Below are 16,903 nucleotides of genomic sequence, written 5' to 3' on the forward strand. Positions count from 1 at the left end.
AGTAATTAATCCTGGTGAGCAGCCTGAGCCATCACTTAGGTGCAGGAGAAAGAGACTTTTTCAGACCAGCCTCTTGAATCTTCAGGCTTTGGTGAAACCATGGGACAGGCATCTTAGGGAAAGACTGTCTCACCTGTCCATAGGTAAAGAGCATTATTTGGAAGTGAATTAACAGGACCTGTCCTCCAGAACCTCTTATCAATAAACAGCATTGCTCAGGTGAGGGATGCTGAGGGATGTGTATTCAGCCAATCCATCTCGTGTTGTCTTCCTCTTTTCCTGCTACCTGCCATTTTACTTAGCATTTTTGCCTTTTCCAGTAAGTTTTGTTTATTTAAGCGAGGATGGTTCTATATTAGATGGAGTTATACTCTGTCCCCTTTCCAGAGGCGTAGCTGGGCCAAACTGTGCCCGGTGCGCAGAGTGTTTTTTCCGCCCCCCGCCCCCTCCGCGGCACACACACACACACACACACCAACCCCCTTCCTACACTTACCTACGTTCCTTTTCTTTTTGTAGTACTTTTTGAGGCTGAAAAATGCAGCCTATTTACAGTTCAAGGAGAAAGCTGCCTGACGAACTATACTTCCCAGGAGACCTTGGCCCTTTCCCCACTTACCTTAAGCCCCGCGCTACTCTCCTCAAGTAGCATGGGGTCCAGCTGCACTCCCCACTTCAGGGGCGGCGAGAACGCAGCCGCCCCGACGTTGCCTCTCTCGCGCCCCCTCAGCGCACATAATTCCTGACGCCTTTTTAAATGGCGCCTTTTGATGACCCCGCGCTCTGTGGGGAAGCCGGGGCACACGCCAGGAATTGCGGGCTCTGGGAATTGCGCGCAGCAACCCTCGGACAAAGGTAAGTGGGGAAAGGGCCCTTGTGAGCCCCAAGGTCTCCTGGGAATTGTAGTTCCTCAGGCAGTTTTCCCCCTGAACTGTAACTAGGCCGCTTTTTTTAGCCTCAAAAAGTACTACAAAAAGAAAAGGAATGTAGGTAAGTGTCGGAAGGAGGTTGGGGTGTGTGTGTGTGCCGCAAGGGGGGCAGAGGGGGGTCTTGGGGGGAAGGGGAGGGGCCAGGAGGCAATTTTGCACCCCCAGGCGTGCTCCCAGTGCACGATGCACCCCCCCCGTCCCCTTGGCCCTCTGCCATTGCTCCTTCCCTGTTTTAATATGTTGCACTACACTGCTTGCCTCTTGTTTCTTCCAGCATAGCTCAGATATGAGAAATCAGACATGTTGGGAGATGATTGTTCAAATCAGAGAGGTGCAGTGAGGTACTGCAGAGACCTCACTGCATGTTACTTGAACATGGGTTGCCCCAACTCTCCCCTGGCCACCAACAGAGAATGGAGGGTAGGGTTGCCAAATCCAGGTTGGGAAACTCCTGGAGATTTGGGGATGGACCCTGGGAAGGTCAGTGACTGGGGGGGCGGGTGTTACTAAGCCACTGAGTCTACCCTCCAAAGTATCTTTTTCTCTAGGGTAACTGACCTCTGTAGTCTGGAGATGAGTTGTAATTCCAAGGGATACCCAGATTCCTCCTTGGGGCTAGCATTCCTAATGTGCTCCATTTTTAACCTTTTCCTCACTGTCCACTTAAGGATACTGGGAAAGCAAGAAGATCTCACATCCTAAGTTTTCTCCTCTTCCCATGTCCACACTGTGAGAAGGAATTATAATGGTCTATGAAACAGGGGCCCTCTATCCTGCCTCCCTGCAGCTTAGCAGATAGAGGTGCAATTCTTGACAATTCCTTCTTAATTGGATGGGGGAAGTGTAACATCTAGAAATATATTTCCTCCTCAAACCAGAGGAAGCAAATACTAAATAGGCTAATTGCTATTGATATTAAATATCTGTGTTTTTAAAAGTGACCGGGGGGGGGGAACTGTCTGGGGGGGGGAAACTGTCTCGAGATCTGAACACATAAATAATATGATAGTTGAAAGATAAATTTTCAAATGTGTTAATACGGGAAAATTATGCCCATTTTAAAAAATAGGAGTAGGAGTGAAGAAACATCAGTTTTGAATTGAGCAAAATCTCTCTCTGCCCCCCACCCCAATGATAAGATTGAGAAAGTCAGAAGAAGCCTCCCACACCAAGCGGAATGCGGCAGAAATACGAAGCAAGTGCATCACAAGTTTATGAGTGACGCTTTTATTAATTTTGAAAAAAAAGTGTATTCTATAAAGGAGAATTACAGTTATAACGATTGTACAATACAATCACAGTCTCAAATCCAAGGAGGGCAACGCTAAACAAGAGTGTGATTGACAGATATCTGCAGATAATAATGCTTATCTGCCTGCCATGAAAAGCTTCAGAGGCTGATTTTTGCTAAGTAAGCTGCAGTGAAAAGCACACATACATTTCAGGCAGGTTTCCCCCCCCCCCCCGCCTTTTTATCATTTGGCAACCCTCATATTATGCTCTTTTACACTCCCTCCCCCACCGTTTCCTGCCATTAGAAGTTCCTCTATAGAGGAAATAGAATAAAGTTGCAATCCTCCCTTTCAAAATAAATAAATCATAGTCTTAAAATAACATTGAAGTTATATAATAACTGGAAATTACTAATACCTTCAGTGGAAAATATTAAAGTGAAGGGAAACCAATTTTCTTCCTGGAAGTGCAGTTGTATACTATAGTAACCTGTCTGCTGTGCCTAAAGAAGTCTAAAGAAGTGCCTAAAGAAGTCTGAGGAGTCTCTAGCAGATTTCATGGTTTGGGTACAATTTGTATGTTGTGGAATAACCAGAATTAGACAATGGAATGTATCTTTCCAACTAGCACTGAGGAGCTGTGATATTAAAGGAATGTGTCAGAAAAAAAGATTTGAAGATCAGCAGAGTTTTATGGTAAGCTATTTTAAAAAGGAGATAATGAAAATAAGAAAGGAAATAGATTACAATTTCACTGTATATTTTAATTTGCTCTACTGTGCCACCTGCTGATTTGTTTGTTTTGGTCCTGTCATATTATTAGCAGGATTTGCCTGGGTGACTGCATTTGTCAGCCTTTTAATTTATCTTTTATAGAACTTGCTTTAAAGTTGCACAGCAACTCATAGCACTTCCTGGTTATTTTTCAAGTACATCAGTCTGGAGTGATGAAAAATCTGGGTGAAATGATGTGACCAGTATCACATTAAACTAACTTACATCTTCTCTCACAAATCTGATTGTCAACAGGCTAGGTATCTGACCTATGTGAGATCAAACCCTAATCTCTGCCCTATTAAGAAATGTATTAAGGCTTAATTCATGTTTAAAAAAATTGTCTACAGGGAGGCTTTATTTCTCCCCCAATTCCTGTGAGAGAGGCTCAGGTGAATGAATTATAGCCTGAAGAAATCTCTGAAGACATACAGTCTGGCACTCGTGCTAGAAAGAACAGCATTCTATCCAAAATGCAGTGGATTACAAATGCTGAAAATGGCTACCTTTTCACTATGGCTACATCTGACACAGGGCATGTGTTCGAACCCAAAAGCAGCCCAAGAACAAGCTGAACTGTGTGGCCTTGTGGCACCAGCAGCTCTGCAAAGGCTGACAGGATCATAATCGAGCAGCAGCCCTGGACGTCGGCTTAGCTGGCTGCCAGTGGTCCTTCAAGATCCCCAGGAACTTTCCAATAGGTTAAAAAGTCAGTCCATCTCTGCTGACAAAGTGGGCTCAAGATGTCTCTTTTGCTGCAACAAACCAACCCAGCTACCCCCTCCCTATGGAATTCGTTCTCACTGTGTCTAGGAATTCTTCTGAAAGACTGCTGTTTTCATGTCATTTTGCTTTTTGTGAATGCATTCCAAGAGCTTCCTTTCATGCTTGTGGAAGATCCAGCATAACTACAATCACATTAACTGGCCGTTGACTATGAAGGCTTCACTTCAGGAATATGACTGGTAGGTTGCTCTACAGCAAGAGGGTTTTCAAACACACAACACAATCTGTAGTTTTCTACCACTTTGGCATGCAGGTTGGCCTTGTCCTTCTTATGCCAACTATCAGTGGCAATGTACACGTTGTAGGGATCATTTTTATGTTCAAGCTTTTTGGAGCGAATATAGCTAACCATCACTCCTATGGTGAAGAAGCCAAAGATTCCAAGCAGCAACAGAATATACACTGCTTGCATGTGGTCAGTTGGAGTCACAGGTGGTGGCTTCGGTCTGGTTGTTTTGTCTAGGAACTCTTCAAGCAGTTTTGAAAGCATTATGCTTATATCTGTGTTATTGGACACCATCTCCATTGTCTTCAGCAGGAGTAACAGCTTCTGGTTCCTAGAGAGGTTTTGGGGAAAAACAATTTAACATAAAAGACGGCAATAATTGTATTACTATATTAAATCTGACATTCTATGCATAAAAAGTGATGGAAATGAATGAGGTTGATTTTTGGTTTGGGTATATTGTTGGGGGCTTGTTAGTTTGAGTGGAGCCATGTGAAACATAGACCAGATCACTATAGATTCTACCTGTTGTCTGCATTTGGAGTGGAACACTCTCTAGTTGTAACAATGGATCACATCACTCATTGTCCTGCTCCCCCTGGAGGGCCCCTCGGGGGGAGCCCTGTTGCTGTCCCGCCTTCCCTATCCAGGGTGGTGTCACTCCCATCCTCGCTCCTGGTCTCCAGGAAGCAGTCAATGCAGCTCAGCCTCTTGAGCCACAGCTTGTGGAGACAGCTCTCTCTCGCCTCCCAGCCTCCTCACCCCCCCTCATGTTTACAACCCCTCCCTCAGCTTCCACCTGTCCCTTCATACCCGTGCCTCCTCCCTCTACTCCTTCGCTACCCTCCTTCCTTCTGCATTCTCTAACTCCCGGTTTCTCCTTCCTTCCTTCCTCCCCACCCACACACCACACACCACCTTCCCTTCCATCTTCCTTTTATTCCCTCCCTCTTCCCAGCTTGTCCTTGTTGTCCACCCCTCCAACTATCGCTAGCCACACCCCTTCTCTTGTACGGGCCCTGCCCTGCCCCCGGCTGGCCCACAGGTGCCCGCCCTCTTGCGGCCTTCCCGGCGTTGATTTGGGCTTCCTGCCTGGCTCCTCCATCGGGGTGGCTGCTTCTCTCTGCCAGGGCCCTGCTTCTTGGCTTCAGGTCTGCTAGAGCTAGTGCTCCCATCTGCTGGCGGCCATGGTTGCTGCCGCTTCTGCCGGGTTGGTCCCTGCCTGGCTTGCTGGCCCCTTCCCATCCCTGGTGCGCGTGCCTGGAGATCAGTGTTGGGGCTGCAGCGGGGGGTCGGCAGCAAGTCAGGGGTGGGGGTGAACCCCTCCCCTGGACACTCATACTATTCTGTTTTTAGACCAGATACAGTGAACACATTATCTCATATTGCCGTTACGTTTAATGTTTATGCCTTGTTTCATATTTATGCAGTCCTTGTCCTGTTATATTGCTCATCAGATGGCTCTTCATCATATTGATTATATTGACTTACATTATGTAATCCTCCTTGAGTATCAGTGAGAACATAAATACATAAATCAAATAAATGTACAGTCTGCAGGCTGAGTGACAGTACATGCTTTGCATATAGAAGATCCCAAATTCAATTCTGGGCATATTCCATTAATGGCTTAGGTAGTAGATGCTGTGCAAAACCTGTCTGTAGCCAATACCCTGGACAGCCACTTCCAGTCCAGAACAGGCAATATTGAGCCAGTTGGACTGTGACAAATAATTTAATTTGCACTAATCTAGGGAGCTGCCTGGACTCAGCTCTTGGAGAGTTAAAGCCTCATTTGCTGGAAAGTCATCTATTAGGTTCTACTGAGCAACCTCTTTGACTTGTGTCTTTCAACACAGTGAAATAAAGGCCAGTTGTCAGAACTTTAGCAGCAGAACAGAGAACTTATTTGAGTTGTTTTATTTAAAAGAAAGCATAACTCTTTTTATTAGGCAAGAACTTGATAAAATATAAGAAGGTGCAGATCAATCCTACAGGTCCAGAAAGAACGCATACATTAATAATCAGATCTCCTAAGATTTCTCAAACTTAATTAAAATTCTCAGAGATTAAGGGAAATGTGGTTTTAATTGGCAGAATAGGAAGCACAGTGCATCGGATTTGCTCAATGTAAGTCTGCTCTGGTGGGAAGCCACAAGCAGGAAGGCCGACCAGACCCTTACATTACATTTTGTACGGAAGTAACATTTAGGGACAGAAATAAATCTCTCTGACACATGATTGTCCTCTAAATGAAACAAATGGTCCTTAAAGGGAGTGTGCAAATGAGTAACTGGTGGACTAGAATACATCTTGGAAACTCATTAAATGTTCAAAGCAAGGTTACAAGGCTACAAGCAGCCCTTGTTCACAATTAAATAACAATAAGTTGCTATTTGTTCAGCTATGCTGACAAACTGGCAGGTTGAAAGGTGTTCCTGAACTTTTGGTACATTTCCTGACCAGTAGTTGAACTTTACAGAGGTTTCCATGGGACTTTTATAGTATTTGAGGAGAGGTACCTATTGTACTTAGGTGGAATAATCTATGATAACTGACGCACAAGGTTAAATGCTGTTGGGAAGTGAGGTTTTTTTCCTGCTTCGTCACAGCATCATGGTATGTTCATGCATCTCTTGGGGTTTCCCAGCATTTCTCTGATTCCTCTAAAGATGCCAGCCACAGATGCAGGCAAAACATCAGGGGAAAATGCTACTAGAACATGATCATACAGCCCGGAAACCACACAACACCCCATTTCTCTGATCTTTCTCAAATCTGATTTGCTGAGCAATTTTGCATAAAAAGCCTGGATAACAAACATGTAGGTCTGGAAAATTTGTATTTTCTGGCTCACTTGGCAGCCATTTCCTGATGGGAAAATGGTACTGCCCCATTTAAAAAACAAACAGCAATAAAATATTTTTATATCAATATACTGTTACAGCAATATGTATTATCTGGTTCTCTGAATTCCCAGTTTTTATTTTTTTAAGTAAATATCTAGCCCTTTCCACTGTAGTGATATGAAGGAATAGATATATCTGTAAAGCACGAGTGGCCCTGGGGGACTGCTCTGGGGATCATCAGAAACTCTGTGGTAAAACTCTATGGTAACATGACAACACTTTTGAGTTTACTTAAAACTGATACCATTCTATTGCATTGGTAACATCCTCCATTCCCTGCTGGGTGCCAGCCAACAGTTGACAATCTAAGTCCATAGTGTATATGTGTGTATTACGGTAAGTGTCATCAAGTCACTTTGACTCATGGTGAGCCTTTAAATCAATGTCCTCCAAAATATTCTGTCACTAACAGCCTTACTCAGCAGGCGTCCACACCTTTTGCTGGTATTTTTCAGGTTCAAGTTTATCAGTCCTGGAATGTTTTGACCCTCCGGAAGATACTAAGAAGGTATTCTTCATGGGGGGAGGGAGGTTGCATCAGCTTTTGCTGAATGCTCGCTCCTATTGCTCAGCTCTTGCAAATTGAGGGCAGTGGCTTCCTTTATAGAACCAATCCTTTTGGGGGAGGGCGGTATAAAAATGAAATAATAAAAATAAAAATAAATCTTAGATCTTCCTCTTTTCCTGCTGCCTTTAATCTTTCATAGCCTTATTGTCTTTTCCAGTTATTCTTGTCTTCTCTTTATGTGCCCAAAGAACAACAGTCTCAATTCAGTTATTTTAGCTTCTAGGGATAACTTAATTTTGATTTGATCTAGAACCCATTTATTTGGGGGCGGGGGGTTTGTAGGTCCATGGTATTTATAGTATATGTCAGAAAACCCTTGCAGGCATTCTTTTTTTCTTTTTGCTCTTCTGAATCTTTCTAACTACTCACACTGGGGACATGGCAAGGCCGAAAAGGCTGTGGTCAGTTGGAGTTGGGACTATAATAACGGTGTGTGGTATGGAAAATAGATTTTTTTATGGTGGCTTCCTGGGTGGAGATGATGTGGCTCAGTAAGTGGGTTCAACTTCTAAATAATTCCATTGTATTGCAACATTCACACACCACAGAGAAATGCCTTTGCCCGCAGGATTATATTCTATTATTAATAGGGGTTTCAATAACTACTCATAACTTACGTTATGTATGTTGTGAACTACTATGAGTCATCTGTTAAGGAGAAGATTAGGTTATGTATCAAATAAAGAAATAATAAATAAGGGAAATATTGTATTGTCAAAGGCTTTCATGGCTGGATTCAACTGGTTGTTGTGGGTTTTTGGGCTGTGTGGCCGTGGTCTGGTAGATCTTTTCCCTAACATTTTGCCTGCATTTGTGGCTGGCATCTTCAGAGGTGTATCACAGGGGGAAGTCTGTCACACACTGTGTCCACACTGGACACTGTGCAACAGACTTCCCTCTGTGATACACCTCTGAAGATGCCAGCCACAGTTGCAGGCGAAACGTTAGGAACAAGATCTACCAGGCCACACAGCCTTGAAAACCCACAACAACCAAGGGAAATATTGCTTGTTATTTGAAGGATCTTTTTTGTTTAAGGAGCATGTAAAATACAAATATTTTTCATTGTATATATTTTTTGTTCCTAGGACAAAGGGAAATGTGTGGGATGTTGATAGAATGGAAGCCTTACCAGAAATATGGAATTTACTTCATTTTGAGGGAGTCAGTACAAATTCATGGATTGAAATCACCTTTGAACATGAAGTATTTCTGTCATTGGGTGGATGCAAAACTGGGTGACCAGCTTCCAAATCTTGACAAGATGCAGCCACCTCCTATTCCATCCATCAGGGTCCTGGGTATGATCTTAGAAGCCTCCCTTTCCATGAAGGCACAGGTCACACATACTGCCAGGCTGGCATTTTTCTATCTGCACCAGGCAGGCAACTGGCGTTCACTTGTCTCACCCCATCCTTACCATGTTAATCCGTGCAATGATCACCTCCAGGCTAGACTTCTGTAATTCACTCTATGCCTTGAAACTGTTCTGGAAACTCCAGCTGTTTTGAAATACATGGTCCTTATTGTGACAGCGGTGTAGGACCACATACAACTGGAGCTCCATCAGCTGCATTGGCTCCAGGTAGAGTACTGGATCAAGTTCAAGGTGCTGGTACTAACCTTTGAAGCCCTAAACGGTCTGGGACCTTCAAATCCATGGGACCACCATTCCCAGTATATCCCTTGGAGAATATAATGGTCAACTAATAATAACCTACCTCTCCGTGGCCCAAAAGTTGTCTGGCTGTCCTCAACCAGGACTAGAGCCTCTTTGGCTATGGCCCTGGCCTGGTGTAAAGCTCTGTCCAATGAGACTAGGGCCATGCGTGACCTATCACAGTTTTTCAGGGCCTATAAGATGGAGTTGTTCCCCAAGAGTGGTTTATAGTGGTTTATAGATTAAATAATGAAATTAGATTTTAAAATCTGTGCTACCACATCTAACTGCACCCTCCACACATTGCCTAATTAAACATTCCCACACAATGTTTAATAATCATAACATTGCACACTGGTGATTTCTGCACTGCAAAAATAACATGTCTTGAGGACGTTTTGAAAACCATTCGGGGGAAGAAGTTCATATAGGTCTCTCCCTCAAAATGCCTTCAAAGCATTTTATTTCTCTCAACCTGCATTTTTCAAAAATTGCTAAACTAGCAATCTTTTCCTCCCCCCCCCCCCCTCTTGGGTTGAAGACATTTCCTGCCTGCTGGGTGAACAAAAGCAGACAGAAGACATTTTATTTCTCCTGCCCAAACCTCTTACTTTCTTTTTTTTTTCATTTGTGGCTGCAGCAGAGATTTCTGAAGATTCCCCTCAGAGATTTCCTCTGCTTGTAGCTCATCCACATATAATTTCTGTGTAAAAGGTAGCTTAATAAAGTTTGATTTGCCTAGCAATCCCTCACATGTGTTGTTTTTCCCTTTTTGGTTTTCAGGGGGATGTCTGTGAAGCAAATACGTCATGATTTGAGAAATTGCAATATGTGCATATTTGTGTTGTCTTAGCTGCACAGACATCCCTCTGAAAACAAACAAAAAAAGGAAAAACGAGACGTGCATGGGATCGCTAGGCAAAACAAACTTTAACCATCTATTTTTTACACAGAAATTGTGTGCAGATGAGGTGCAAGCAGAGGAAACCTTTGTGGAAAACCTTTACGAAATAGTGATGCAGGAGAATCTGCAGCAGCGCACAAAATGGCAGGAGCAACTCTGAAATTGACCAGGGGTCTGTCGGCCAGTCGGTGGGGGAAAAATAATTTTTGCTGGCAACGCTTGTATTCTCTGTGCTATGGGAACACAAAAAGTCAAAATGGATCTTTTTAAAACATCCATAGGATGTTTTATTTCTCCTGTGTGGAAAGGACCACTTAGATGTTGTATTGAAGTAAACTACACATGTGCAAGCAGTTCTTGGAAACTAACTTCTTTATGGAGCAGTATGGTACCATAGCCAACTGCACAAATTATGACAAATGCAGTTACAATCTACATACAGTCTACACTTGATATTTCCTTTGTATGTAGTTGAGTAATTTTTATGCTATATTCGATGTATGTACAGCTCAACATGTGATTAAAACTCCACATTTATCCAGATGGTGGTCCCTATTTTTATTTGTAAAGGTGCATTGGCTTCTTCTTACAAATAGATGTATGCATGTAACTATAGGGAATTCAGGGTGACATGTGAACAGGGTGTAGTTTTTAATAGATCAGAGTTTGACCGTAGTCCCTCTCATGTCTGTATCCCTTATTCCCTACATATTTAGCATGCATATTAAGTTTTCTCTGGATCAGTCTTGCAATATACACATGGGAATAAAAATGAATTTAAAATGTTTTAACTACGGTTAATCTTTAATCATTATTATCTAATAAGTACATTAAAAAATTCCATTGCTTGCTGAACACTCATAGAAACAGCGTGAGATATTACAATATTGATTAGAAGAAACTGAAAAAGTGAAGCACACACATACAATTTATTAAACATGTTTGTATCATTCAACATCCGACATATAGCTTTATAGCTGCAAACTTCCTTCAAACCATTTGACTTCTGTGTCAAGATATGCTGAATTTACATTTAGCACATGGATGGTAATCTGACAGGCATTTTGTGGATATGGCAAATGTTACATATATTCCTCCCCTGGTTCTTTCAGGTCCTGTATTCCATAAGAAAACTTCTTCCCCCTCTTCAATTTCATTTTACAATACAAACCTGCACAAGAGAAGAGCGTGCACACAGGGCGCATAGCATTGCTCTGGGTGTAGCTGAGTAGAGGAGGGTGTCTGCTTCCAGACAACTAGCAGACTTAAGCAATGGGCAGGAGCTTATCACGAGCAGCACAAAAGCCTGCCAAGCAAACAGGAAAACATGCAAACTCACCAAGCTGTGTGAAGGAGGGAGCCAGGCTGGATGCTGTGAGTCAAACTCACACTCTGAGCCTGGCTGGGAAGAAGCCTGAGGTCTAGGTGTTGGGAGTCAACCTCACACCTCTTGTTTGTTGGGAAGGAGCCGGTCATCTGGGCACGAGGAGCCAGCCTCATGCTATTAAGTGTCTGGGGGAGGGAGCCTTGAAGCAGCTGGTGAGGTAGCTTGCCACAGAGGCAGGTGACCCAGAGACACAGACTTCCAGGAGAAGAAAGGATGCCCGATAACCAAAACAAACTGGAAGTGTGTCATTAGAGGTTACCATACTTGCACCACTGAACAGTTCTACACATTTTCTTGCTTCATCATTCTCAGTACCAGCACTAAGAAATTTATTTTAGCTTTTAGGAAAGGTATGTTTCACAAAGCCAGGAGTAAATCAAAGAGTCGCCCTTCTTATTCCGCCTGCTAACATAGATTTACAGGACACATGAAATCTACTGTTCCCTTTAAAAAAAGCAGAGATGAGTTATAGCCTAAATCCTTGCACATACTAAACCCTCTTAAGTTTGGGTGAATCCCCCAATCACTCTGCCACAACTACCCACCTGTTCAAAAAAGCTGCTATAAAGATCTACTTCTGAACAAAATGTGTTGGAATGAATTAAACAAAAATAAATAACATTGTACTTTAAGTTTTAATGTACTACCTTGAGCTCCATGCCCCCAAGTGCACTATTATTCCTAGTAACACACCCACACCAAAGCAGGGTGTGTCTTCTTCTCTGAACCTTCTGAAAATGTTTGTACCTCTTCCCTGTCTCTCTTGAATTCCTGATCTTTTGATAACTTTTGTGACCATGACAAAGCTTTGTTTTACAATGAAAAGCTGCTTGGACAGAGGCCATTTCAAGCAGAAGGCAAGGTAAACAAGGGTAAGTTGGACTTGCACAAGGGAAAAAACAGCTGGGGATTTGGGTGGGAAACAAAGAATCTGGTGGGGGAAGAGCCAGGCAGCTCTTGTCTCCACTCACAAACCTCTCCATTAAAATGCCTCACACGGCTGTTTTTCATTTTACAAAAAGGGAGGCTGGTCTTTGTTACCCTGTTTGCATGAAATCTACAGTCCTTTCACCTTTCGTCCCTCTCTCTTTGTGCCTGCTGCTTTCTCACCCTGACTTGGTTTTGCATTTGGAGCTATTAGTAACAAGGAAATAAGTGAAACCTGTTCAGGGAAAATGTACTTTTGGAACCCCAAAAGGGGAAAACAGTTGAGAGAAGTTGCTGTACAACAGTTAAAGTGGGCAGATGGAGTCGAGAAGCACTCCCCTCCCCCACTTCTCTTCTTCAGGAGGCAACATCTGTGCTGTTTGTGGCTCTCCAGTGCAACCTGTCAACTGCTGTGTGAAATACGATGCTAGACCAGATGGGCCTTTGGTTTGATCCAGCCAGGCTCTCCTTGTGTTCTTACATTTCTCACATTGTGAAGTACACAAGTTGGGTCTTGGGTCCTCACCCTGTATAGCAGTCAGGCTATAGCAGTGTCCTTAATTCCTGTTCCTGGAGTTCCTGATTCAGATATAAAAAAACAACACAAGACTCACATGGAGAAAACCATGTGTAACCAAAGGATACAAATGAATTTCCCCAATGTGCCAAAAGAACTCTCCTGGACAGGTTCAAAACAGGAAAATGACCAGGGGAAAAGGCTGAAGTCCCTTCTCTACATGTGGCATGATTCTGATTTGAATCAGGCAACCTGTGCACAGCAGTTGAGCACTTGACTGTTATAGTGAGGACTCCAGATCCAACCTGTGTGCTTTATAATGTGTGAACTGGAATTATATATGATGGATTTAGCCTTTCTTGGAGTTACTTTGAACTATAAGAAGGGATTAAACTTGTTTTCATGTAACTTGTAGTTTGGCTATTTCCTAATCACCATAAATACAAATGTTGCAAATACAAATGTTACATCTTTAAACATAGTTCAACAGAAAACAAACTTCCAATTTCTTTCTTTTATGTGTACTGGTAAGCTGTGATTTTCATGGAAGAGAGAAACATGTCTAAGATTATCTTCTTTATTCCTAGCCAGCACATGCAGACAGAACTACTCACTTCCTTTCATTACCAGAAAAAAATGTTTGCCATTCATGTTTGAGATGTGTCAACTTCCACTGGATAATCAAAGAGATTATTTATTTGACTGGAAGTCTGCATTGTTAGAAAATGGCAGGTTGGTGATTCATGGCACGGCCAATGCAGATTTCATGAGTGTTGAAAACATACTGTGTATAACCATCGCTATATTAGTTCATACTTGAGACTGACTAAGCACCAATATAGCTTGGGGCATGTGGAGAAAAAATGAAAACAGAGAGAACCAGTTTTCCCGAACTGGGCATGCAAAGGCAAAACCTGTGCATTACATTCTGGTATTTCTTTGTACATGTGACAGAATAGTTACTAACGAGGCCACAGGTAGTTGGTGGCTCATTATGTTTGGGATTGAAGGTGGAGCCTAATTTGCAAACTGGCAGAAACATCCAGGCACAGTTGTGGGTTGCTGGAAAATACTTTCAAATTCTTATAATGTGGGGCTTTTCGCCATCATTTTTATTTATTACTTTATTTATCCTTTCATTCATTTATTAGATTTCTAACCAGCCCTTTCCCAACCAAGTTGAGCTCAGGGCAGAGGCGTATCTAGGGAAAATGGAGCCCAGGGCAAAACCTGAGTTCCCCCCCACCCCAGTGCTTCCCTTCATGGTGAAGAGAAACACAGAGGGTGGCAGGGTCCCCCCAGAAATCTCAGGTTTTGCCCCAGGCTCCATTTTCCCGTAGGTGGGGGCAGGACTTGGCCAGCCAGCCAGGGCTGTCTCTGAGAGGGCCTTTGCAGCTGCCCTCTGGAGCTGCAGGGCTCGAGGTGGGCTTGGCCAGAAGGTCTGCCAAGCAGCATACCCTCCACACCCCACCGGTCGGGGCAGGAGCCCTGTGGCCAGACTGGGATGAGAGCCATGCCATTGAGTGACTGCTTGCCCCCAGCCTCCTCGTGAGGTGGGCATTGTGGAAGCTCTCACCTGGACAGGGTAGGCCTGCCCCCTGCCACCCTTAAGCACCTTGCCTCATCCAAGCCTGGAGTCAGGGCTGGACAGGTGGATGGTGGCAGCAGAAAGGTGGGGCTGGCGGAGGGATCAAGCGGGCCATGCGATATCTGGGGGCAGTTTGGGGGGCAGTGCCGCTGGGTGTTGCAGTGCTCCCCAGCCCAACTGCACCGGCCCCTGCACCTGCAGCTGGCACTAGCAGCCGATGGCAGCGGGCAGGGGTCTTGGTTTGGGGAGGTGGGAGTGTGGCGCCGCAGGCTGGGGAGGGAGGAGGTGCTTGGCTGGTGGCGGGGGTGATGGCAGCGGTCCTACCTGTGGGGAGGAGGGAGGTGGTGGCAGCCAAGAGCCACTGGCGTAATGCCCATTGGGCAAGGTGGGCAGCTGCCCAGGGCATCACCTTGTGGGGGGCATCAAAATGCTGGGTTCGTTTTGGGGTATTTTTAGTGGTTTTCTATTTTTGGCCTGCAGGGGGGACCAGTTTTTAGGCTAGCGGCACCAAAATTTCAGCGTATCATCAGGAGACTGTCCTTATGCTACCCCCCAAGTTTGGTGAGGTTTGGTTCAGGGAGTCCAAAGTTATGGACTCCCAAAAGGGGTGCCCCTATCCCCCATTGTTTCCCATGGGAGCTAAAAGGAGATGGGGGCTACATAACTTTGGCCCCCCTGAACCAAACTGCACCAAACTTGGGGGATATCATTAGGGAAGTCTCCTGATGAGACCCTGAAAGTCTTGAGACTGTGCCTTCAGAAATGTGCCCCCCCCAGCCTGCAACCCCCATTGACAGCAATGCAGAAAACTCAATGCAGAACAAAGATTCTTGGGCAAATTTCAGGATGTTCTTGCAGGGAGGGCATTCTTGGATGTATCAGCACCAAAATTTCAGGGTATCATCTGGAGACTGTCATGATGACACCCCCAAGGTTTGGTGAAGTTTGGTTCAGGGGGTCCAAAGTTATGGACCCTCAAAATGGTAGCCCCATCTCCTTAGCAAATAATGTGGGATGGGGTACCCCCTGGTGCTGATATGTCTAAAAACTTCACCCCCTGTAGGCACCAATGTCCTGGTGCAAAAAAAATTTGGTCGTGGTGGAGTGGCTGCCCATGGGGGGGGGCATCCCACTCAGGTTTTGCCCAGGGCTACAGTTTGCCCAGGGCTGCCTCGTTACTCCCCTGCCAAGAGCCCAGTGCCTTTCATCCCTGCCGATGAGGAGGTGTGGGTGTGGCTGTGTAGGGGTGATTTTCCATCCCCCACATGACTGAATGGCCTGCGCCCAGGGACATGTGACCCCACAAGTTCATGTGGGCAGTATGCCACTGGCTCAGGGTGGTTTCTTGGTAATCGATCCACAAGCACTGGAATCAGTTTGAGCACAGTTCTTCTGCACAACTGCCCTCCCTTTTCATTTTTACAGCTATGGAATCAGTATTTTCTTCCACATGTACCATCAATAATGAGAATTTTCAAGCAGTGGAGCTCTTGTCATTGGTGGTGCCATAAGTGACATCATCACTGGTATCACACCACCTCCTTTTTTAAAAAGGCACTAAAATATTGATATGTTGCTGAAGTGTTGTAATGGCAGGTGTAGCAGATTCTCTGAATTCCCAGCTTTCATTTTTTTAAAAAAAGTAAGTCACAGAGGAAGGAGATAGAAATTTACTTTTTAAAGGAAATGAAAGCTGGAATTCAAAGAACCTGCTAAGCCAATTGTTACAATAAACTTGTTATTTTAGTGCCATTTTTTTTAAAAAACACTCTCATCTTCAGGGTGGGGGGAAGAGAGTAGCTTGACCATGGCAGTTCAATAGTTGAAAAGTAAACTAAAGATGGATGGGACCGAACAAAGAAAACCAATACAAACTTTATGCATAAGGAAAAAATCAAGTCAAAATTGGCAACCAGAAAAACACTGGTATAAAAGTGATCAGAAAACAAGGGAGGAAAAGTGAAAACTAAAGTGAAAACTAAAGACACAAAAATATACATTGAAATCAGGAGATAAGCTGTGCTATGGGAGATGTCAGGAAATCAGGTGATAAACTGTACTATGTACCATTTTAAAAACTATGTGGAAAAGCCCATGATTTTGAAACACGGAGGACAAGTCTAAGCAAGTCCACTCAAAAGGAAACACCATGTTATTCTTACTCCCAGGAAAAAGTTCTAAGGATTGCAGAGACAATCCTGCAAATGATTACTGTATATGAAAGTGTGCTGACAAATAGTTCCAAGATGGATGCTACTGGCATCCCAACAATCCCATGATCAGCTAAGCTTCTATAACTGAGAATGCTTTCCGTGACAACACATCTCAGACAGACCATGGATACCCACAATCTCTAGTCATGATGGGGACAGTGGGAGTCAAGCTATAGCCCCCTCTCCCCTGTAACAGATAAACATGGCAGCACTTCAAAAGGGAACAGAGGCACAGTTGGTGCATGCTTGTGTTATTTGAAAGGCAAGCACTGGCAAAGATAGA

The 16,903-nt window shown here is 44.1% G+C and overlaps 1 protein-coding gene across 1 annotated transcript; it reads right to left on the reverse strand.

Moving 5' to 3' along the window:
- Positions 1-2,159: 2,159 nt before the first annotated feature.
- Positions 2,160-11,677, reverse strand: KCNE1 (potassium voltage-gated channel subfamily E regulatory subunit 1). Its single transcript, XM_048492568.1, has 2 exons — positions 11,328-11,677; positions 2,160-4,278 (listed from the first exon to the last, which is right to left on the reverse strand). The coding sequence occupies exons 1-2, from the start codon at positions 11,486-11,488 to the stop codon at positions 3,870-3,872; spliced, it is 570 nt and encodes a 189-aa protein (XP_048348525.1). The 5' UTR covers positions 11,489-11,677; the 3' UTR covers positions 2,160-3,869.
- Between the last annotated feature and the right edge of the window lie 5,226 nt (positions 11,678-16,903).

Source organism: Sphaerodactylus townsendi, linkage group LG04 (genome assembly GCF_021028975.2).
Source record: "Sphaerodactylus townsendi isolate TG3544 linkage group LG04, MPM_Stown_v2.3, whole genome shotgun sequence".
NCBI classification, from domain to species: domain Eukaryota; kingdom Metazoa; phylum Chordata; class Lepidosauria; order Squamata; family Sphaerodactylidae; genus Sphaerodactylus; species Sphaerodactylus townsendi.